The sequence below is a fragment of the Salmo trutta genome, chromosome 11 (assembly GCF_901001165.1).
Source record: "Salmo trutta chromosome 11, fSalTru1.1, whole genome shotgun sequence".
Lineage (NCBI taxonomy): Eukaryota > Metazoa > Chordata > Actinopteri > Salmoniformes > Salmonidae > Salmo > Salmo trutta.
In genome coordinates this window covers 233,597-258,291 of record NC_042967.1, presented here as the reverse complement: position 1 = coordinate 258,291, position 24,695 = coordinate 233,597, and the positions used below count along the sequence as shown (strand labels likewise).

Genomic DNA, 24,695 nt, shown 5'->3' with positions numbered 1-24,695 from the left:
TGACCATGAGCTATTATTCATTATTTTATTCAAGTCGAAGCTCCTTTATTGAAGAAACAAGGACAACCTAGGCAAGTACACTTTTTCTCAGGGTTCACAATTTCCTAGAGGAACATCAACAATATCCACATGAATGCTCATGCTTAACATGTTAATTGTATTCCTTTTGAAAATCTCTAATCAGAATAGCCTAATATTCACCATTGATATCAATTTCATAAATGCTTACAGTTATACACGTTGCTATTGAATGGACAGAAAAACAACAAAAAGTTATAAAAATCATATCTTGAATCGAGAGAAACATTAAGATAGAAGATAGGATACAAACTTTAAAGTATGAATTGTGCCAAGCTCTTTCAAGGATGTCTTCCGCTCTCCAGACGCTGTTAATCAGTACTGGGAATACTCCTTTGTCTGGAGTTTGGCAACAATTCGCTCCAACTGCCTCTTAGCTTCACACTGTGGGAAGTTGCCCATTTCGTAGTACTGAGGAGCAACCTTCACCAGCCTGGGGAGATGAGATCAATTAAATACATAATACAATCAAAATATCCAATAAAAGTATTACTTAAAAGCCTATGCTTAAGTGTAAACGAGTAAGTCATAAGACATGAGTATTGAAACGTTGACGCTTATCAAAAACCCTTGTTATTCGCTAATCATTTTATTTGTGTGGACATTTGAGTTAAGACTTCATGACCTCAAACGTACCATTCCGGTTTAATATCCGAGCAGGTGCGAATGTAGTTCTTAGTGGTGAGGACAAACTCATTGTAGAGCACCCACTCTGGCTTGTGGTCCAGGACAGTAGACGGGTGTAGCTGGACCACCTGGTTGTCCTTGACTGTGAGGTAATGGCCCGTGCGCTCCAAATGAGCCACCTAAGCAAACAAGAAAATATTAGAACATTTCAGAAAACACGCATGCAATGCGAGACAAATCGTATTTGTTCACTTAACGATGAATATCAGGGTTAGGCTCAATTCCATTTCAATTCAGAGAGTTAATTGAAATGGAACCTGCCCTGCACAGACTGACCTGCATGAAAAAGCCTGTGACGAGCGCTCGGCGGATGTTGATGTAGTAGTCTCTGCTGGTGAATTCGGTGCTGCGCCGGGGCAGGTTGAAGCGGTCCATGATCCGGGACAGCTGCGAGCGCACGTTGTCGGCCGACATCAGCGAACGGTAGTTCACAAAGTTGTCGTAGCACCACTGTGTAGACTCGTGGTCTGAGAAACGACAACACAGATCAACCAAAGTTACAGGCAACGGCAAGTCAAATAAGCCTCATGTTTCACAAAGTGACATTGCACTTAAAAATCTCACTTCAAAAGTGAGTCTTCTGTTGAGATAAGTCCGTGGCCATATCCGATTACCCATACTTGCGCCATGTTATTTCCAGATTTGCGGTGCTTATCTTTAGTCTTTTATTCATTAGGGTTGGTCCACACAACCCATGGCGTAGGATGTGGACTCACGTTTGAGGTCTGAAACATCTGACAAACCTTGATTTTGAAGTCTAATCTGTCCCCTTAATGATTTTTTTACCCTATCAAAATAAAATGTTTGTGGCGCCCATGCTTACTTTGTTTGAAGGCGTGGTAGACGTTGAGGAGCGTCAGGTGGTCTCCGTCGATGTGGGCGAACCGCATCTTGGACTCGTCCGCCGCCTTCTTAGCCTCGGTGGGGCGGACGAAACACTGCGGGACTAGACAAGGTTGGTATGGGCCCCAACACAGACGCCCATAGGGATAAGTCAAGCATTCACAGAACAGAGGAACAAGGCCTATTGTAGCTAGAAAACTTCACAGAGAGCATAGGGGGGCAGGACCAAGTGGTGTGTTTATGTGGGGGGGGGCTCTTCCGACTGCATGATGACTGGCTACTAGCTTGTCAAGGGGGTCAACACCTAACCACATCTGCAAAACAAAAGAGGTTTCACACACCTGCAGACCGTTAAAAGAGCATTGAACTTGAGAACAGTGTACTGTATATATAACATTCAAGAGAATCCAAGTCCATTTCACATTCAAGTCAATGGCTACAAAACAGCCTTGACGTTATAAAAGGGAAATAGATATCCTTATATGATGTGACTACTGACATACAGATGTGTGGAAGATCATCAATACGTCCAAATTGGGAGTTTTTGCAACACCACCAGATCATTACTCATACATGTTTAAATGTGATTTGACATTCAAGGTAGTCATTTCACATTCACAGACCAAATTCAACATGCATTTCAGGAAACGTTACAAGAATCAAAAAATGTATGGCCTTTGTATTGAACTGGGATTTCTATGAATCTCCTAAATTGATATTGAATTGACCACAACCAAATCACAAAATGTGTATGAGTAAAGCATGAGGGGAATGCCAATTTGAAATACTGTGAAAAGTCCAAACACTGAACATTCTATATGATAAAAACAGAAATCTATCTTGCCATATTGAATGCAAATATTTTCCCTCCAGTAGTAAAACCAAAATTGGCCAAGAAAGCTTAAATATATCCTAATCAACCACCCACATGCAGATAACAAATAATCCTGTATAATTTGTAAACCTCACTTAAAACAAAAATGAGTAAGAGCATCACAACATCTTGACGATAAAAAATAACATTGCATCTTGTACTGCCGGTGTAATTGGGACAACAATACATCAAAAAGACACCCTTAAAGCAGCCGTAGACAAACCACTAAACAAATGCAAAGAGGCAATGTTTTAGACCCATCTGAGAACACTACATTGAGGTGCCTGCCCTGCACAATTGCACTAAGGATAAACACTCCCAGATATCAAGCAGTTGGAAGAAACCTGGTCAACTTTTCAATTTGATACGGAATACAATTGGTTTTCAGTTTACTTTTCCATCAACCATTAAATTGCTAATGGTCATTATCAATCACAGATCTTACCAGTAAGCCATCCAAATCCTTTGTGTAGACCAAAAAAAGTGTATTTTCCCTGGGGCCCGCTAAGGCGGAAGTTCCCCACCATTGGCTTTTTGTCATCTCAAATTTTGATTTGAGAAATACTTACCAAATATTGTTGTTAACTCCATATAAATATAAATATAAATCGAATACTTTCTAGCATCTTTGCTAACTAGACCTGCAAGCCCCCTTAACTGGGGGCCACATCTTTAATTTTCAAAAATAATTAACTCTACCATTAGGAATTAACAAATATCATTAAGAAATCACTGAGGAGACGATCAATCTAGAGATCTCCACCTTGCATTAAATTGGAACCCAGTGTTAAGAGGGTGTCGACTGGTGCCAAGGGTGGGCACTGGGCGACTTTGGATGCCAGCCATCCCGGCCCTGGGCCATTACCTGACAGCATGGCGGTGATGGAGAGGATCTCGTTGGAGCAGTTGAACTCGCAGCTGGCGATCACCATCTTGGCCAGCTGGGGGTCCAACGGGAACTCTGCCATCATGGAGCCCAGCTCTGTCAGGTCGCCGTCGTCGTTGAGCGCCGCCAGGTAGTTGAGCAGCTCCAGCGCCCGCATCAGGGTCTCCGGGGCTTGAGAGCACAAGGGAGGAAGCAAGAGATCAGTACCGCATTTGTCACTTTTTCTTTTCTGGCTGTCAAACAATCAATCAACAAATAATATTTTATGATAACCTGGTTGGTCAAGAGGTAAATCAAGAAAGAAGGCTGCCAGTCAGTTTCAATTGAAACAGTTTCAAACTAAAGTAGCACTTCCAACAGGCAAGTATTCCAGCAAAACCTTGGCTCCCCACCTGGTGGGTCCATGAAGTCAAAGTGCACCAGGTCATCGATACCCAGCTTCTTCAACTGCAACACGACAGAACCCAAGTTGGACCGGAGAATCTCGGGATACGTGTTGTCCTGTGGTGGAATGGAAAATAGTCAGATCTGTAGAACATGAAACCATTCTACTGGTATCATATCATCCGTTGAGTAACAAGGTCGGCTTATTCTGCCAAATCATGTGTTTAACGAGAGCTGAGCGTATTGGCCAAAACAGGCTTCTGTAAAATGCCCAGCACCACGCGAGATACGTTAGACTATAAACATTTCCATTGTCCTCAACATTACCCATAAGATAACAATTTATTAAATTGTCCATTCGACCATGTACTTTGCCCCAACATTTCTACAATCCAGGACAGTTCACCTGCATCTCGGTCTTGTAGGCTTTCTCAGTGTAGAGGCGGAAAGTCTTCCCTGGCCGTGTCCTGCCAGCGCGGCCCGCCCTCTGCTGCGCCGAGGCTTTGCTGATCGCCGTGACCAGGAGAGACTCCACCCTGATACGAGGGTTGTACACCTGTGGGTTACAGAGTAGACAACATTCTCACTCAAGTCTTTTTTTATTAAAATTGGTGTATGCGGATTCCACGTTGGTTAATGTTAACTCAAAATGACAACTAGGTTCCAGTTTAACAACGTTTACTTCACCGTATGACCACAGTACATAGTCGCCATCACACTGAAGCCAGGTCCATCTCCAGTGAGACTACTGCGCAGGCGCACTAATAACAGTGATAGGACCGTAATAACAGAAATATAGGGACACTTAAAACATGAACTTAATCTCCCACCTTTTCTTTAGAAAAATAAAACAAAACAAAATAATAAAAAATGTCCTAAGTATTATTTAAGTTCCCCACTACAAATGGATTGTTTGACAGTTTTTATTTTTATTATGCAAGCGGCCACTTTCCATTACTGAGTGGCTTTAGGAGCACAAGACCGGATGCTCCCTTTTTAGTTAGACAGTCAGCAAGCTGTTCATTTGTGACCGACCGGGAAAACAGCTTTGAGGTGTGGAATCACAGTTCGCTCTTAGCTTCAGGCGGAGGTCAGATGTGAATGTCCCTTGACAGCTCTGTTCCCTGCAAAAATGCAGTTTTGATGTCTATGGAAAGTTGTTTCCATTTTTTCGGGCAGATCACTGTCAGCAGAAATCTGAGTGACTCTGATGCGCATGTCGTGTGTCTTTTGGGAGTTCTTTAGCAGCCAGCTCCTCAAAACCTCTAACAACTAGGACGTGTTTTTTGCACTATTCCAGTTAAGGATTCTTTATGGGTACACACCTACCGTGAGACATATTTTTAGCCAATGTCTTTGACTTCCTCAAACACTAAATTTTTCCTCCAATTACTGAGCTCATCTAGTTTAGCTGTCAAATGACACGTCCTTTGTTTCAAGTACATCATAATTGAAAGTCATTCTGTTTTTCTCAATTTTCTATTGGTTCAATTCTGAGATTATCTACAAGTGACGGTCAGCTGACCCTGTTGTACCAGAAAGTGCAGCGGGTTCAGAGTACTCCAATTTGTACCAGTTCTGGTGTTTTCTGTTGGCTTTCCCTGCTCGTCTAATGACTGTTGCTGTGTATGGAATATCACTCTCTCTGTCCATGTATTTAACAGTTTCCCCAGATTAAGATTGGAACAACCATGGTGTCTTAACACGTGGCTGTTGAATGTTTTCCTCATTTGAACACAACATTATTACCTGTGTCATGGTTGAAGGTCTCTGCTCCATTTCCTGTGTCAGTTTCAGTGTTCATATCATTGGATGTGACATCTGGCAGGTTTGTGTCTGTTAATGTGTCCTTTTTGTCATTTTCAGTAGGAGGCTGATTCTCAGCAACAGCCCCTCGAGCTTGTTGATCATTTACATTCTGCAATCTTGAGTGATGCACCCTGACGATGGTGCCTCCGTGTCTCACAAGTACCACCACACCATCTTGGCCAATGACTACTCCCGGTCCCTTCTACTCTTGACAGGCAACTCGTTTGTGGTACACTTTGTTTCCAGTCTTGTATTTCTCATCTGTGGGTCGAAGCTGTTTACACAGAGCCCTACGAATTCTATCTGAACTCTGCTTCAGTGAATGCTTTTCTTGCTGCATGTGGTGCTGAAGGCACTCAAACTGGTCCCTTCTAGTGCTGGTGGCTTGTCAACCAGTACAGAGGGAAGATTAGGGTTCTAACCCAACACTAGTTGGTATGGACTGTAGCCATGAACATTGTGCATTGAGTTTTTTGCCATCAAAAGCCCAATCTAGGGGTGTTTTCCAGTCACATCCATTGTCTTGCTTCACTTTCAGCATAATCTCTGAGTGTCTGATTATGTCTCCCCAGAAGTCCATTGCTCCATGGACTGTACGCAGCAGTTGTCTTTACTTCCATGTTGAATTTCTCTGCCATTTCATTATTATTGAATTCTCCTCCATTGTCACTGTACAGTTTCTGGGGCGGGAGATGCACACTTATCCAGGAATGGATGAAGTGTTTGACGATTTCACTGGGTTTCTTTGTATTCACAATGCTTCCAGCACTGACGCGTGTGAAGTGGTCGATTATGTGAAGGTACCACACACACTTTGTCCTAGCTCAAGTAGATCTACAGCCATTGTTTCATTGTACTTGGAAGCCAGTGGCAAACCAACAGCTGGATTGGGCTTAGGTTTGCAGCATGTCTCACAACTGTTAACTATCTACCCTAGAATGGAAATACTCTCATCAACATTATTCCCAGAACTGCTGAGTTATTTTTGAAGTCTGTCAACTGTAGCATGTCCAAACTATTTGTGAAGATTTAACAATACTTTGTGTTTTTCCTCTGTGGTCATGTTCTCTGTGTCCGCCAGAATCTCATTTTTACATGGACTCTGTGTGATGTCTTTGTCTAAAATATTTACACAATAGTGGCCTGAGGTAGTAGGTTCAAGGGTCACTGGTTGTTTAAACAACACTGCCATGTCATTGTTTATGTCTAGTACAGACCCTGCCTTCTTAAGCTTTGCTTAATAGTAAGGGGATACCTGCAGGGACCACCTCTGTTTCAATGTGACACTTAGTCTGACACATTTTTGCTGGCATCTTGACTCTTGGTAGAATGGACAACTCTTCCCATCTCCAAATTTGAAAGCTCTGTGTCAATCATATTTTGTACTCATTTAGTTCACCGACATAGCGATCCAAGCCATTTTGCACCACAAACGGTGCGTGTACATGCAGTATCAAATCACAGCAGATCCTAAGGATTCAACCTATAAAGACCTCAGAAGCAGATTCATTTGAAAACAGTGTAATGTTACACTGCTCCATCTGGGTTTACATTTTCCTCTTAGTTTAAACTTTAATCCAGTCTTTAATCCAATCGTAAGTGCTTTGACAAATAGCACATTTTGATCTCCTTCCATATTTGTCCGGTGGATTTGTGCCGGGCTGTGGCGCCCTCGTCTGGTTGTCTTGAGAACGTTACTTGTTGGCGCCTTTTCTCTGCTGCTCAGCGTAATATGCCGCGTCACTCACTTGCATTCCATCTGTTATTGGCCGGACAGACTTTAGTGCTGACTTCATTGACGCAAAAGTCAGCACTGTAGGAGCAGTAAAGCCAACTGTTTCTCCCTACCACCCATACAGGCAGTATCTAGCAACTTGAAAGCTCACACGGCATCTGGGAGAACCATATCGTACATGCGCATCCCATTGTACCTCTGTCTCTGGTAAAACTGTCAAAGTTTGAATGTGCCTCGTTGTCACGGTCTTTTTCTTCTTTAAGAAACACAGGACCCAGTGCTCTGATCCAAGTTATCATACTGTCATCCTTGTTCAAATCCTCAACGGATATTTCCAGTGCTGCATCTCTCGCTCAAACGATAATACAACCGCAAGTGCTTGCTTTTTCTCGTCCAGATTAGTAACCAGTGTCCAGATTCATTTTTCCAACTTTCATATGACCTCTTCTCGTCGAAGCGGCATATTTTAACGTTAGTTATTAGCCCTCATCTGCTACCAATGTTAACTCAAAAGGTTTCAGTTTAACAACGTTCACTGATCAATCGCTTTCAATTTGAGGAACGATATTTCTTAAGCATTAATTGTCTTCAGAATACTTAAGTGCGATTTTTTTCTGAAAGGGTCGTAAGGGAGATAAAGAACAGAAAACATAAACAGAGTATTGTGGTTGATATGTACTTTTAAAACAGTATTACAATTTCTAAAAAAAAAAAAAACAGAAAGATTGCGCTTTCGTGATCCGTATTACGTTTAAATTGCACTCAGTAGTCTGAGCAGCGCTCTCCATAGACAGACTGGGGAGAGCAGCGTGCCGACCACCCTACTAAAGCCAAGGTTAGCGGAGTAAAAGTTTGAGGAAAACGCTTGCCAGTCTTCCCTGCTACCACTTCAGTCATGGTGATTTGTCGCTGCTGTGGGAACTCTTTCTAACATTCTCATATGCTTTGCTGATTCGAAGTGACTGTTGATTGTCGACTTTCTCGTGTTCCAGCACAACGTTGCATGGAGTGCAGAACAATTTCCCCCCACATTCATGTAAAACATTTGGAAATTGCTTCGCATGCTCTTTAGCTGTTGTTTTTGTTGGCAAATGAGATTGATCTATGTTCATTGTACTGCCTGCCTTTCAGCCATCAACCAGCCATCATCTTCGCACGTGAAAACGCTGACAGGCCAGAAAAAAAAAAAAACTGTCGGCTTGGACCATTTTCCACAGTAACAGTGCAGTAATTGGTCAAAATTACGAACCCGCTTTGGATTGGACCATTTTATGCGCTAAAAGTGCGGGGATTGGTCGGAATTGCGAGCTCTCGCATAATATGTGCCAATTGCAAAATTCAATGCAAAATCAACCAATAGCAGAATCCTGGAGGAACTGGATAATACAGAAAACTTGCCCAATATGGTTTGGGCCATGCTCTACAAACAGTTTGCTGATAAATTGGACAGGTAGCATATATGCTAAAGCCAGAATTTTTATTTGATAATTGGCAGCCAAGCAAACCGGTCATCATGTCACCAGCATCATTCAAATGATAGCCTACCCTCGATATTTAGTGGAAATTTGAATAAGTTAAAGTTAGTCATAACTTCATAATGCGCTCCAATTCATCCAAAAGGTGTCCGATGGGGTTGAGGTCAGGGCTCTGTGCAGGCCAGTCAAGTTCTTCCACACTGATCTCGACATACCATTTCTGTATGGACCTCGCTTTGTGCACGGGGGCATTGTCATGCTGAAACAGGAAAGGGCCGTCCCCAAACTGTTTCCACAAAGATGAAAGAACGGAATTGTCTAGAATGTCATTGTATGTTGTAGCGTTTATATTTCCCTTCACTGGAACTAAGGGGCCTAGCCCGAACCATTAAAAATAGCCCCAGACCATTATTCCTCCTCCAAACTTTACAGTTGGCACTATGCAGTCGGGCAGGTAGCGTTCTGGCCTTCGACAAATCCAGATTTGTCCGCCGGACTGCCAGATCGTGAAGCGTGATTCCAGAGAACACATTTCCTCTGCTACAGAGTCCAATGGCGGCGAGCTTTACACCCCTCCAGGCGACGCTTGGCACTGCGCATGGTGATCTTAGGCTTGTGTGCGGCTGCTCGGCCACGGTAACCCATTTAATGAAGCTCCCGACAAAAATTCTCGACAAACAGTTCTCATGCTGACGTTGCTTCCAGAGGCAGTTTGGAACATGATCGTAAGTGTTACAACCGAGTGTAAGAGTATTGGTTCTGTCCCTCTCCTTTACCCATCGCTCCACAAAAGCCGCAGCCCTTGCAGAGCAAGGGAAACAACTACTTCAAGGTCTCAGAGCGAGGGACGTCACCAATTGAAACGCTATTAGCGCTACAGCACTCGACAGTTCTGTTGTTGTTCCTAGACTTTTCCACTTCATAATAACAGCACTTACAGTTGACCAGGGCAGCTCTAGCAGGGCAAAAATTCTACGAACAGTTGTTGGAAATGTGGCATCCTATGACGGTGCCACATTGAGCGCTTCAGTACGGGCCATTCTACTGCCAATGTTTGTCTATGGAGAGTGCATTGCTGTGTGCTCGATTTTATACACATGTGGCTGAAAGGGGTGTCCACATACACTTCATGGCCAAAAGCATGTTTTTAAATCAATATTTGTGTAGTAGAGTGATGTTGTTCCCCTAGATTATGCACCAAGTTGCACGCAAGGACAGTTCAAGTAGGCCAGGGCAAGAGGGGATGTTAATAAGTTAATAACAATAATAATAATTCAATGTGTTTTCTTTATTTAATTACAGCAGCATAGTTAATGTTATTTTTCAGTGTACAAACATTTTTTGATATCTATATTGTAAATACACCTAATTGTAAAAGTTTGTATATTTTGGTTTGGTCCATCGCGGGTTATCCGTACTTGCGGACCCTGTTATCGTTCTCTTTTGCCGGACCTTCAGCTAGCAAGGTATGTTGTCCTTGGCGCCGTAATTTGGCAATATAAAACTGTGGTAAAGTTACATAAAGTGCTGTTACTCAATTATAGGGTTTGTTACAATGTGAACAATTATAACGATTTATGTTAACTTTCACCAGCTCGCTAATTAGGGTACCTATTGTAACTCGGGAGTATTTGGGACCGTGTTTGAGTGAGTTGCTATGTGGTCACGCAGGTGCCCGAGAGCTGTGACTGCACCGAGGGCTAACCTATTGTGTGTTGTCTCTTCGTGTGCAGGTATGTCTTTTATTTTGTTCAGAATATGTTGTATATAATTTTAACTGTATTGTATAGTGTGCTGATGGGCACTGAATGTATGTATGCAGTTCCCGCTCTTTTGCCGGACCTTCAGCTAGCAAGGTGCCCGAGAGCTGTGACTGCACCGAGGGCTAACCTATTGTGTGTTGTCTCTTCGTGTGCAGGACCAATAAACATGATTCAACCATCATAATTCCAGTTGTGGCAGTGTCCTGATTAAAAGTACACAACGCAGAACGAACCACGCTACAAACTGGTGCCGTGACCTGCCGACTGGTCAGCTCGAGCCGACCCCCGGGAGCTGTGCATGTGGCTGAGGCGCACGACCTGCGCATGCGCATTTGTTGATGGTTTGCTGTAAGCTAATATATACTGTAAACAGTGAATGTGAGTGTAGCATATTCCTTAGATACAGGTATTTGTGATTATTTGTATGTTTTTGATGAATTTGTTTATTGCAATTTTTTTTGGTATTTGAATGCAGTAAATTACATTGTATTTTAGTGCTCTGTTGAGCCATGGTAGATTCTCAAGTCCATAGATTGAGTTATGCTGGGGATTTTAGTGTGGGTAGAGGGAGGGGTGTCCTTGCATTTACGCCAAGTGTACAGTCAGCTCCTGGGAGTAGAGCGTTTGCTAGTCCTGAGTTTTCAAGCGCTGGGAGGGGTAGGCTGTTTGTTCCACCTGACCAGGGTATCCCACCTCTGTCTTTTGATGTACCATCATCCACAATCCTCAGTGATAATGGGACGCCTCCGAGTCAGCTTAGTGACATTATTAAGCAGATTGGTTCAGAGATAGATTCACCTATCAGAGCAAGTTTACTGCAGTCTGGGGTTTCAAGTCTTTCTCCTGCCTGTCCCCCTCACCAACCCCAGCAGGTTCCCCTGCCTGAGCAGGGTGGGTCAACCTTTATTGATGCGTCCAAGCTGAATCTGGTGGTGAAGTCCGATGTTAGTCCTCCACCTTTCTTTAGGGGTGATGGCTCAGATAAGTACTCTGTCCTGGAGTGGGAGGAGTTAATGGGAGTCTACTTAGAGAAGAGGGGTTACACTGGGTCTGAGAATGTTGGGGAGGTGATGTCTAGGCTCATGGGGAGGGCACGGGATGTGACCAAAGTCTGGATGCGTAACAACCCTGTTGTCACAGATGTTAAGGCGGTGTTCAGTGTTCTCAAGCAACACTTTGGGGATACTGTCTGCTCAGGTATGCCATTAGCTGATTTCTATTCAATCAAACCATATGCTAATGAGGGTCCAATAGATTTCTGGATTAGGCTTAACAAAGCTGCAGAGGCAGCTAAACAGTACCTTGTGAGTGAGGGCAGGACCTTACCCAATGAGTGCTCAGAGTTGGCAGTCATGTTTGTACGCAACTGTCCTGATAGAGAGTTGGCCCAAGTGTTCAAGAGCAAACCCATTCGTGACTGGACAGCCAGTGAGGTACAGGATCAGTTGGATGAACTGTTAAGGGAACGTAAAGCATGTAGAACACAACTTTCACAGCAGGTGGCTGCCGTCTTTGACTCCCCACAGGAGGGAGTGGGTCCTGTGAACAGACCTAAGGTGTCATCCTTTTCTCAATGTGGCCGTGAACCAGACCAGGCACCATCTATATCTGAGGGTGAGACATTAGAGAAGGTTTTGACTTTGTTAGAGAAGGCTCTGGTCAGCAATACTCAGTCTGTGAACAGAGGGCCCCGTAAACAGTTCCACAAACGTCAGCGTGAGTGCGCCGTCTGTGGAAGCACTAATCACTGGACCAAAGCTCACTGTCAGATGCACCAGCTGTGCTTCAAGTGCTTCTCTCCGGGCCATATTAGCTTTGACTGTAGTGAGGCTGGGCAGCGACAGAACCCTGGATGTGGACAGACTGGCAGGTCTCAGGAAAACTAGAATGCCTCCATTCTGAGGAGGGCAATGTGGGGCAGTCTTATTTTTCCTCCACTGATGATGATATCCAATCTGTTTATTCTTACTTTTGTGAGTCAGTACCCAAGAACAACACAGTCATTTTTCAGAACACAATGAGAATTACGCAGAATGACAGTTTGTTTTACACCTCCGTGCTAGTACAGGATAAAGTTGAGCTGAAGGGGATGTTAGATAGTGGGTCCATGGCTACTACTCTGCGCGCAGATATTGTACCTCGGTTGAGGGAGGCAGGAGTGGTAGAGGGGAACTTTCTAGCTCCTTCAGATATTATCCTGGTGGGTTGTGGTGGGAAGCAAACTAGCCCAGTGGGCATGTGTGATTTAAAAATTCAGCTTTATGGTTTCAGCTATGTAGTCCCAGTGCTTATTGTAGATGGGCAGGTTGATGAACTCATTGTGGGCACTAATGTGTTGAAGTCTTTGATTAGACAGTTCAAATCAAATGACAGCTACTGGCGGGTGGTGGGTACACCAGGTTCCTCTAGCCAGTGCGATGACAGCCACTTCCTGCGTCTCCTGTCAAATCTGGAGAGATGGAGAGGAGACTCTATCCCAGATAAAGTAGGCACCATTAAGTTGAAGAGAGCAGTAACACTCCAACCCATGAGTGAGCATCTAGTGTGGGGCCGCCTACCCCCAAAGACAAAACTCTCTGTGGGCAGTACTGTTGTTGTCGAGCCCAGCACGTCTCGTTGTGTGAATCGACACATACTAGTGGGGAGAGTAGTTACGCCTCTGTGGGGGGATGGATGGCTACCTGTGAAGATAGTGAATCCAACAACATCACCAGTTACCCTGAGACGAAATGCTAAAGTGGCGGATGTGTATCCTTGCATTGCATTAGAGGATTTCGATGATGTCAAGCAGCAAGCAGCTTACCAGAACGTGGCTAAAGTTCAATGTGACAGCTCGCACGGCAGTCTGACAGCTAAGAGTTCAGTTGGTGGCAGTGTAGTTCATGGCAACAGTACACTGAGCAATCTTGGACTTCAAGGCCTGTCTGTTGAGGAGTGTCCAGTTTCACAGTTCTGGAAGGATAAACTTGTCAATTTAATTGGGAAGTATGACACAGTGTTCTCTAGACATAGCCTAGATTGTGGTGAGGCAAAGGGGTTCTGCCATCGCATACGGCTGACTGATGACCGCCCATTTCGATTACCTTATCGTAGGCTTTCTCCAGCTCATTACCAAAAACTCAGGGAAACACTGGATGATATGGAGGAAAAGGAAATTGTCAGAAAATCAAGCAGTGAGTATGCCTCACCATTGGTGCTGGTATGGAAAAAGAATGGGGACTTGCGCCTATGTACTGACTTTAGGTGGTTAAATGCCCGCACTGTAAAGGACGCTCATCCCCTGCCTCATCAGGCTGATGTACTGGCCGCGCTGGGAGGTAATGCCTTCTTCAGCACAATGGACTTGACGTCAGGGTATTATAACGTGCCACTGCATGAAGAGGACAGGAAATACACGGCCTTTTCCTCTCCTTTAGGCCTGCACGAGTACAATCGGTTGCCTCAGGGCCTCTGCAACAGCCCGGCTACATTTATGAGAATGATGCTGACCATTTTTGGTGACCAAAACTTTCTAAGTCTCCTTTGTTATTTGGATGATCTGATGGGTTTTGCTAAGACTGAGGAAGAGAGTCTGCAGAGACTTGAGATGGTTTTTCAGCGGTTGCAGGAGCACAATCTTAAACTGTCTCCGTCTAAGTGCAAGTTTTTGAGGAGGTCTGTTAAGTTTTTGGGTCACATCATTTCTCAGGAGGGTGTAGCCACTGACCCTGCTAAAGTTCAAACTATTTTGAACGTGACTGAGAGCGAGATGATGGAAGCTGATGGTGTCACTCCGTCTCCTAGCAAAATCCGTTCTTTTCTTGGTATGGTAGTATACTATCAGCACTACATTGAGAATTGTTCCATGGTTGCTAGGCCATTGTTTCAGCTAACTACAGGTCAGAAGAAGCCTAGGAGAGGCAAGGGTGGGAGGAGGCCTGGTCCCTCTCGCAGGCTCACTGCTGCAGACTGGACTGCCGAATGTCAACTCGCTTTTGAAGCTTTGAAATCAGCACTAGTTGACCAGGCACTGCTGGCTCATCCAGATTTTTCTCAGCCATTTTTACTTTCTGTGGATGCATCTACTAGTGGTTTGGGAGCTGTACTATCCCAAGTGCAAGATGGAACGGCAATAGCCAGGCCAATAGCTTTTGCTAGTAAATCTCTTAATCATGCACAATCCAAGTATCCTGCTCACCGGCTGGAATTTCTAGCCATGAAATGGGCCATTCATGATAAATTCAGCCATTGGCTGCGAGGGCATAAGTTTACTGTGTGGACCGACAACAATCCACTCAAATATATTCTTACAAAGCCGAGACTTGATGCATGCGAGCAGAGATGGGTTGCAAAGCTGGCACCCTTTGACTTTGATATCCAGTACATACCAGGTCCCAAGAATGTCGTTGCTGATGCTTTGAGCAGAGAGCCATTTGTCCGCTCCACAGTTCTGCACCGACTGACAAGAATTCCATATGATGTCCTGCTGGAGGAAGCCAGAGGTCTTCGAGTGGATGATGTTCAAGACATGTTCCGCCTCTCCTGTGAACAGCCCGAGGCTGGCTGTGGAACGTCTATGGCTCCTGGGAGTGAGTTAAGTAGAGCTGGAGACGATGTCAGTGGGTTGGTTTCCTGTGAAGAGGTGTCTGCTGTCCTCCATGCTCACCGCCGATGGGATGATGGTGCCACGGTGAGGGCCATTTCACATGCGCAGCACCTTGAGAAGTTGATGTCCATGGGTCAGAGCCCTTTACCTGTCTTTACACACAAGGAGCTGTATGATAACCAGTCACTGGATCCTGTCATCAGCAGAGTCATGTTCTTTGTAGATAGAGGCCGGCGCCCATCTAGGAGAGAGCGAGTCCTTGAAGCTAATGAAACAGTTTATACTCTAAGACAGTGGGGAAAACTCACCACGCGGTTAGGGATTCTGTATCGTGTCTCAAAACACCCAGTGAGTAAGAAGAAAATATTCCAGTATGTTGTACCTGTGTCTTTGAGAGGCCTTGTGTTGAAGGGAGTTCATGATGATGCTGGTCATCAGGGTCAGCAGCGCACATTGTGGCTTACGAGACAGCGGTTTTACTGGAACTCTATGGAAAAGGATGTCAAGGAATACGTGGCCCACTGTAAGAGATGCGTGTTGAGTAAAGCACCTGAGCCTGAAGCAAGAGCTCCACTTGTCTCCATTGTGACAACGGCACCTTTGGAACTTGTGTGTATTGATTTCTGGACTGCAGAAGATTCAAACAACAAGTCTATTGATGTGTTAGTAGTGACTGATCACTTTACTAAGCTGGCATGTGCGTATCCGTGTCCAAACCAGTCTGCTAAGACTGTGGCTCGTGTTCTCTGGAATAATTTCTTCTGCGTTTATGGGTTCGCTGATTGTATCCAGTCGGACAGGGGTGCTAACTTTGAAAGTTCACTTATTGCAGAATTACTTCAGTTATCTGGTGTTGGAAAGTCCCACACCACACCTTATCATCCCATGGGGAACGGTCAAGCAGAACGTCTAAATCGCACGCTGGGTGGGATGATTAGAGCTCTGCCAGCAAGGTCCAAGGCTAAATGGCCTCAGATGTTGAACACATTGACATTCTCCTATAACTGCACTGTTCACGAGACTACTGGGTTTCCACCCTTCTTCTTGATGTTTGGACGCACCCCTAGGTTGCCAGTAGATGTTATGTTTGAAAGTGTGCTGTTGGATGGGGACACGGTCGATGTGGATAAGTATGTCCAGTCTTTGGGTGAGGATCTGAGAGAAGCCATGACATTGGCTCAGCAGCATGCAAGTAAGCAACAAAAGAGACAAGCCGAGGTCTACAACAGACGGTCGAAGGGTCATTCGGTAGAGAAGGGAGACAGAGTTCTACTTGCTAACAAGGGAGAGAGGGGCAAGAAGAAACTGGCTGATCGCTGGGACAGTGCGGTGTACATAGTTGTTGCGAAGAACAGCTCACTGAACACATATCGTATACAGCACCCTACCACTGGGCGCATCAAGACGGTGCATAGGAACCTGATTATGCCAGTCAACTTTCTGCCTTTGCCTTCATGGGAGGAACCTGAGAGTCACGGATATCTATCGAGTGGTGACGTGTTCTCTGAGATGTCTGCAGCGTCCAGCAAAATGGATGGGAGTGACGCAAGGACTGTCCACTGGGTAGCAAGCCTTCCTGAGTCTTCTGGGAGGATATTCCAAGAAGATGGTGTAGTCCCAGTTGATGGAAGTGAAGTGGAACGGCCATATGACGTCCCCTTGAGTGAGGTGTGCTCAGTAGAAGTGGACCAGAGAGAGATTCCCAAAGCCTACAAGAGTTCTGATGGCGAAACTCCATTCAGTGGGGATGGTGCTGTGACAGATGTTAACTTGGTTGAAGATGCTTTGTCAGTGTGGTCTGTGGCAATCTACCAGGATTCTGATCAGTCGTCTGACGCTACTAGTGTTGAGTCTGTAACTGAAAGTGTGCTGGCTCCGGATAGGCCGAGTTGTAGTATTCCCCAACCTGAGGTTAGACCTCTGAGCACGGTTAGTGCTGTCCGTGACATTCCTGCTAGGTTTTTGGGTGAGGGTGTTCGGACTAGACTAGGTAGATTTATTAAGCCAGTGAATAGGTTAATCCAAACTATGTTTACACAGGAAATGAAACCGTTCTTGGTTTCTCAGTGACGGTAGGATATTGTCTACCTTTTCCTTTTTTTGTGTGTATATGGTAACCTAACTGGGTTTTAGAGTGATTGGTGGGTTGGTCTAATATTTTTGACAATTCATGTAACTTTGTGTGTAGTTCATCAGCATAAAATGTATTTGGCATTTTTCTGTATATGGTTGAATAAGGGATTAGCTACCTCTTATTTTTCCTAATCCTTCGCGGGATAGCTTTCCAGCTGATCGACCATTTGTGGGTCTAGACTTAAGGGACTACACTGGGTTACTACGTCGCTCTGTGGGTGTGAATTTTTTTTCTTTTCTTTCTTTGCTTTGTTACCTTCGAGGTAATGTGTTTTGTGCCTATAATCTAGTGTAAAACAGTGGGGGTGAATGTAGTAGAGTGATGTTGTTCCCCTAGATTATGCACCAAGTTGCACGCAAGGACAGTTCAAGTAGGCCAGGGCAAGAGGGGATGTTAATAAGTTAATAACAATAATAATAATTCAATGTGTTTTCTTTATTTAATTACAGCAGCATAGTTAATGTTATTTTTCAGTGTACAAACATTTTTTGATATCTATATTGTAAATACACCTAATTGTAAAAGTTTGTATATTTTGGTTTGGTCCATCGCGGGTTATCCGTACTTGCGGACCCTGTTATCGTTCTCTTTTGCCGGACCTTCAGCTAGCAAGGTATGTTGTCCTTGGCGCCGTAATTTGGCAATATAAAACTGTGGTAAAGTTACATAAAGTGCTGTTACTCAATTATAGGGTTTGTTACAATGTGAACAATTATAACGATTTATGTTAACTTTCACCAGCTCGCTAATTAGGGTACCTATTGTAACTCGGGAGTATTTGGGACCGTGTTTGAGTGAGTTGCTATGTGGTCACGCAGGTGCCCGAGAGCTGTGACTGCACCGAGGGCTAACCTATTGTGTGTTGTCTCTTCGTGTGCAGGTATGTCTTTTATTTTGTTCAGAATATGTTGTATATAATTTTAACTGTATTGTATAGTGTGCTGATGGGCACTGAATGTATGTATGCAGTTCCCGCTCTTTTGCCGGACCTTCAGCTAGCAAGGTGCCCGAGAGCTGTGACTGCACCGAGGGCTAACCTATTGTGTGTTGTCTCTTCGTGTGCAGGACCAATAAACATGATTCAACCATCATAATTCCAGTTGTGGCAGTGTCCTGATTAAAAGTACACAACGCAGAACGAACCACGCTACATTTGCACATAAAAGTATTTCCACTGCAATTGTTGTGAAATCTATTTCAGACCAAAAAAAGATCCCATCTTGTCTTGTTGACATTGGGAAACTTTACTGATAACATTCTGTTTCTAGGAGGTCTGTCATGAGTTGTTTAAAGCGTCAGGTAATTAATCTGCATGAAATGGTTGGATGGAAACCTGGTTACTACTATTATTTTTCTATCTGCATTGTGCTTAGATTGTGGACTACAGAAAGTTCAAGTGTCACTGTTATTGAAAAAAGTACAAGTTTGTAGTACTAGTGCCAGGTATTCCCTCTGGGTTTGAAATGATGAGGTACGGTAAAACAATTATAGAGGGAGAGGAGTAGCAGCCTACCTTTTGCTTGGCAAAACCAGGATCGATCACAAACACCACTCCGTCGATGGTAAGGGATGTCTCAGCAATGTTTGTGGAAACCACAACCTAGGAAACAGGCATTGGGGTTAGCACTAGCAGACAACTGAAAGACTTTCTATACAAACTTACATCATAAGCCATTGGAAATATTTGGTGATAAACGAGCACCAATGTATGAAATCTGGGTTGTATTCAGTAGGGCACCCCATAGCAAAACATTTTGAAATTAAACTAAAATCTGTGTTCTGATTGTACAAGTTCAGGAAGTACCTTCCCATTTCACTCAGTTTCAAAACGTTTTCTTCCTACTGAACACAACCCTCTTTTTATAGTCCGGGCATGTTCTGCTGGTCAGTACCTTTCTTCCTATCGCACCGCTGGGCTTCCTGGGGGGTGCGGCCTCAAAGATTCTTTGTTGCTGCTGGGGAGGCAGTGTGGAATATAGTGGAATGACTTTGATGTCTCCGACTTCAGGTCCCAAGTCGTCAATCTCCCGTTTGATCCGTTTACAGGCCTCGTCAATTTCCTGATAGTTCAGAGTCAGACAATATTCATGTTGAGCAGCAGACAGGTACCCTGAAAGTTAAACCTCCCCCAACCATTCAACTTATATTCAGGTGACAACCTTGGTGTTGTCAGCATCACGCTTCAACACTGAACTGAACCGCCTTGACTGCATATGAGAAGGGCTGGAGGTATACCTCGAACAGTGAACCAACTCAAACCGTCTTGACTACATATGAGAAGGGGTAGAGGTATAGCCCTTGACTAGTGTCCAGTGAACCAACTCAAACTATCTGGATTGCATTTGAGAAGGGGTGGAAGTATACCTCTTGTCCGGTGAGGAACAACAGACAGTCCCCCTCCTCTTCCTCACACATGTGGATCTGAACGACCGTGCGGATGGCGGCTTCCAGGTAGTCCCGCTCCGGCTCAGGGGTGTAGAAGATCTCCACGGGGTGTGTGCGTCCGGGAATGGTCAGCAGTGGACAGCTGTCAAAGTACACTTGGAACTTCCCGGCGTCTAACGTAGCGCTCATCACAATCACCTGGCAAAAAACATATTCCTGTTAATGCTTTGTGGTTGTTAAGGATTGTTGCAATGCCACTGTGTGTACAATAGTGAAACCGTGACTATGGGACCCAAAGAGGGACACATCTACATTTGAATAGGGATCTAAGATGGACGAGCAAATAACTAGGTTAATTGACATTGGGACTAACTAAAATAAGTGAAAGGCAATCCAAAAACATAACCCTTAAAGAGCGAATGCCTTTAAAAAGCAAATAAATCCCTTTGAAAACGGCCTGTGACATCGATATGAGTCAGAAACAGTTATTCTAGTGTTGTCTAAAACAGTTTGGATAATCCGTGCGTCACAATGGGTAAACGAAGGTAGGGTTTTGATTTGACAATGTCCATTTGCCCACTAACATGGAGTGAATAGCTGTGGTGATTGCTCTCTATCCAATAGTATAGACAGTGCGACAGACATACCCAGCAGCTCTGATGTTGTTTACATAAAACACGCTGTACATTTTTTTGTTGACAAATACAGCACAAACACCTTAGTTAGATGTAAAATTGCGCAACTAAAGTATCCTCTGCAAAAAAGACTAAATGAATTAACAGATTTCTTGAGTTACGGTATCTTAGAGTCATTCCAGGCTTCAGTGTCTACAGTGTCTCATGGGCGACAAACATTAACCAAACGCAGAATCTGTCAGGAAACACACCAAGACAAAAATTGAATTTCTTCTAATGAGCAACAGAAAAACACACATGCCAATCCTCATATTCAGTGTCTCTTTAAGGACTTTTGTACATGCATGGGGACTGGGCTACACCAGGGGTTATTTTTGGATTTGGAAATAGTTAGCGGTAAAGCAACATTTATAATTCATGTGGTATTTTTCGCTCCATGTAACTCATTCAGTTATGGTCAATACCATTTTAACTGCATCCAAAAACAAGCAAATTTAAATTCAACTAATGAATCAAATTAATCTCCAGAATTGACTAAATGCAAATGATAAAGATATCAACCTTGGTATATGCCGCCCTCCTCATTTGTCTTTCCTTGATTCCCCACCGCTTTCTCAAAACACAGAGAAGATTCAAATCAAGGACATGAGGAATCGAGGAAAGACTTGAGATCCCCCCCCCCGGACTCAGAGGCTGTACCTTGAGGTCTGACCTCTGTCGGACCACCTCCTTCAAGACTCCCATTAGGATGTCCGTTGCCAGCGTTCTCTCATGGGCCTCATCCAGGATGATCACGCCGTACCGCTCCAGCAGGGGGTCGTTCATGGCTTCCCGAAGCAACATACCGTCTGTCATATACCTTCAAGGGGAAAGGACACACATGGTTTGAAACATAGCAGATGCTGACCTAGTGATGGTTTGAACTCCAAAATGTGTGTTTATTGATCTTATGCCTCTTCAAATTGAACACATAAATACACAACCTTTGCTCCCTTTTAGTGTGCAGCTGTAACACTATACCAAATACTTGTTGACCACAGTAGTCTAAAATAACTTCATTCTTATTAAAGCATGTCCAAAGAAATTTGACTGAAGCCGTGTGTGTTGAATTGAATTAACTGGCTATAACCCAAATGCTTGGATCATGTATTCTGGGGGAATTCAATTACAGTTCTGAAGGGCCAAAATGCTGCGTTTTTGTTTTACCCATGTTGTGTTCAGTAGGCACAAAACAGGAGAAAACTCTTAACTGAGTGAAATGGCGATTAGTACCATCTGAAGTTATCCAATAAGTGCTAATTTTCTAATTCCGTTGAATAACGTCTTGCAGCGCTTTGCTACAGGTGTGCCCTAATAATGATGATCATGGTAGTAGGCGAGAATGAAAACCGGAAGTGTTTAGGCCTGGAATTGAATAACCCTGACGTAGCCTCTACTATCCAGACAAGAAGTTGCTTACTTCAGTATGGTCTTGGCGGAGCTGCAGTCCTCGAATCGTATGGAGTAGCCCACCTCTTGGCCCAGCATGACGTCCATCTCGTCGGCCACCCTCTGGGCCACGCTCATGGCTGCCACCCTCCTGGGCTGGGTACAGGCCACTGCCTTCTTGGGGCCGCCCAAGCCCTTCACCATGTCCACACACCACTGGGGGATCTGAGGAGGGGAAAGGGAGGGCATGTTATGGATGTGTCTGTCTGCTGAAACAACAAACATATTCCAAGGTGCATTGGTTTGGAGGGGAGGGGGAGAATTGACTGGAATGCCAAATTACAAATCGCCCCTATACGCTACCTCTTCTGTGTTTGCAGATCTAAGGGAACAAAGTAGGTGTAAACACAGTGACGTAACCATTTGGTCTTCAATGGCATGTGGAGGGAGGGGGGGGGGGTTATTGCTTACTGTACACCTATCTGATTCCATCAGAAAACAAACAGAGGGAACAGGAGATTAAACTAAAAGTCAACCCAAACTGCTTCTTCCGTTTCAAGTGTGAAGATTTGCCAATGCAAAAATGAAAACTAAGCACTTTTGCAAAGTAGAAACACAGAAGAATTTAAGGCAGGGGTTGACATTAAGGGTTTCCCTATTTCCCAGGACAAGTGACCTGAGCAGTCGCGCAAGCTGCCCCAATGGGCAGAAGATCGTTTTTTTTACCAATAACCAAAATGCAAAGAATTCTAGTAGTTGAGTCTTTCTCATTCCTCCCATGTGTAGGTGAAAATAACTTCACATTTTCGGGGGCAAGTGATCGTAATCTTTCGGCCAACCAAAAAAAGACTCCTGACTTGCCCAATGGGCAAGAGCCTTTTAGCCCTTAATGTCAATCCCTGTTTAAGGACCTTCAAACAGAACTGCACCTGTGTGGTTTTCCCGGAGCCCGTCTCTCCGACAAGCACGAAGCTCTGGTGGCGTGCCAGGATGTCGTTGAAGCGCTCCTTATACTCCCACACAGGCAGCTGCAGCCTCTTCTTCAGGATCTCATAGTAGCGCGGCGTGTGGGGCAGGTTTGTGAACGGGTTGATCTGCTGCTGCATGGCTGTCTGCTTGAGAGGCAGCATGCCTCCCCCGGCCATCATGGTGTTGGGGGGCACGACAGAGGGCTTTACATCTCTATCTCGGTCCCGGTCCCGATCTCTGTCGCGGTCCCTGTCTTTAGAGCGCTCGTCACGGTCCCTGTCGCGATCTCTGTCTTTCCTAAAAAATTTAAGAATATACATAAGTCAGCCCACGATAGTATGTTACTTGAGTACACTTTAATGTAGTGGGACATTTACAAAATGTGCATAATGACAAAAACAAATTCAGTTATACATTTTGGGTTATGTCAATAAGATATATTACACAAGAATCAGTGGATTTATATTATTCATTAACCATTCTACAGCAAGACATTTTACAGATGACCATTTAATGGAATCCAAATATGCAAGTGTTTCTCCCGGTCCCCAAAATACTATTGTATGTAGATTAAGTGCTAATGCAAGTTGGATGCAATATTAGAAAACGCAAGTGTTGGTTATTAGGCTATCTTGCAGCTGAGAAGCTAGTTCCTGAACTTGAGAAATAGGCTGGCCAATTAATTGGCAAATAAAACCCAACTCTATGATTAAAGGATTACATTTCTTATTGTCAGTTGGCCCAACCGAAACTCAACCCCTCTGAATCAGAGAAGTGCAGGGGGCTGCCACATTGGGCACCTGTTGTTGTGGGTGATTAATTGCCTTGCTCAAGGGCAGAACGGTAGATTTTCACCTTCTCTGCTCGGGGATTCGAACTGGCAAGCTTTCGGTTACCTGCCACCCGGCCCGTGTACATAAACGGAGTTGAGCGGCGACGTGGGCGGACTGGAGCTCCAATGTCACATAAAATGATGTGTCGCATATTTAACTAGGCAAGTCAGTTAAGAACAAATTCTTATTTACAATGACGACCTACTCAAGCCAAACCCTTACCAGGACGACGCTGGGCCAATTGTGCGCCGCCCTATAGGACTCCCAATCACAGCCGGTTGTGATACAGACTGGAATCGAACCAGTGTCAGTAGTGGCGCCTCTAGCATTGAAATGGGGTGCCATAGACCGCCACTTGGGAGCCCAATTATGGGCTATTTTTGGGGTGCCATAGTTTTTTTTATAAAAACTCGATTTAATATAACGTCGGCGCTCCAGTCCGCCCACTCTTGTATCCACTCAACTCCGTTGATGCAAAGACATCGTCGAATTGAGTTAACGTTACTTTTGGCTAGCCAGTTTACTCTGTATAACGTCAGCGCTAGGCCGCAGAACATCAACACGTGTCTTATCAACATGACTACACGAGCGTCACAAGCTGATTAACATAGGAAGCTCGCGGATATGTAGCTAATCGTTCATCATCGCTACAAAGTAGCCAGCTAATCAACGACAACTAGCAAGAAGAAACATTAGCCGGTTGATAGCTAGCTAAACAAAACAAGCTAGCAGCAACTTGCTACCCGAAAGAGTAGATGCATGAAACGAGAAGCTTACCCATCAGATCTCTTTTTATTTGAGTAGTCATCGCCTAAATCTAAACGGTGTCTTTTAGACATGATGAATAAACATAGATTAAAAAAAAATAATAAGGGTATATTTAGCTACTTTCCTTACAACCGGCTAGCTACGGTGATCTGCGCGAGGACGCAAATTCGGGTAACCCGGAAGCAGTTTGTTTTAGCTCGCTGGTTATGGTTCTGCTGAGGGTAAAATCACAGATAGATGAGACAAATATTTCATTGGCTGTATAAATGTGAGACATCCGGTTGGCGTTTCTTCTCACTACCATATTTGGTAGTGAGAGGAAACCCAATGGCCGGCAGTGGGAGAAGATTGCGCTAGATGGATTTTGGCTGACATTCTGAAAATGTTCTCATAAATGAAACATTTGATCTCCATACAGTTTTCT

The 24,695-nt window shown here is 44.3% G+C and overlaps 1 protein-coding gene across 1 annotated transcript; it reads right to left on the bottom strand.

Annotated features, from left to right (window-relative positions):
- Positions 1-24,475, bottom strand: LOC115202049 (pre-mRNA-splicing factor ATP-dependent RNA helicase DHX15). Its single transcript, XM_029765902.1, has 14 exons — positions 24,281-24,475; positions 22,631-22,967; positions 21,733-21,926; positions 20,973-21,132; positions 19,618-19,836; positions 19,146-19,313; positions 18,767-18,853; positions 4,159-4,308; positions 3,761-3,869; positions 3,348-3,539; positions 1,589-1,711; positions 1,042-1,232; positions 715-884; positions 1-511 (listed from the first exon to the last, which is right to left on the bottom strand). The coding sequence occupies exons 1-14, from the start codon at positions 24,340-24,342 to the stop codon at positions 394-396; spliced, it is 2,280 nt and encodes a 759-aa protein (XP_029621762.1). The 5' UTR covers positions 24,343-24,475; the 3' UTR covers positions 1-393.
- Positions 24,476-24,695: the final 220 nt, after the last annotated feature.

Bases quoted from the DNA above. Each gene is read 5' to 3' on its own strand.
- LOC115202049 (XM_029765902.1), bottom strand. From the start codon at position 24,342: ATGTCTAAAAGACACCGTTTAGATTTAGGCGATGACTACTCAAATAAA. The intron at 22,968-24,280 runs GTAAGCTTCTCG...TAAATTTTTTAG, and splicing joins AATAAAAAGAGATCTGATGG to GAAAGACAGAGATCGCGACA. The intron at 4,309-18,766 runs GTAGGCTGCTAC...TGTAACCCACAG, and splicing joins CTGGTTTTGCCAAGCAAAAG to GTGTACAACCCTCGTATCAG.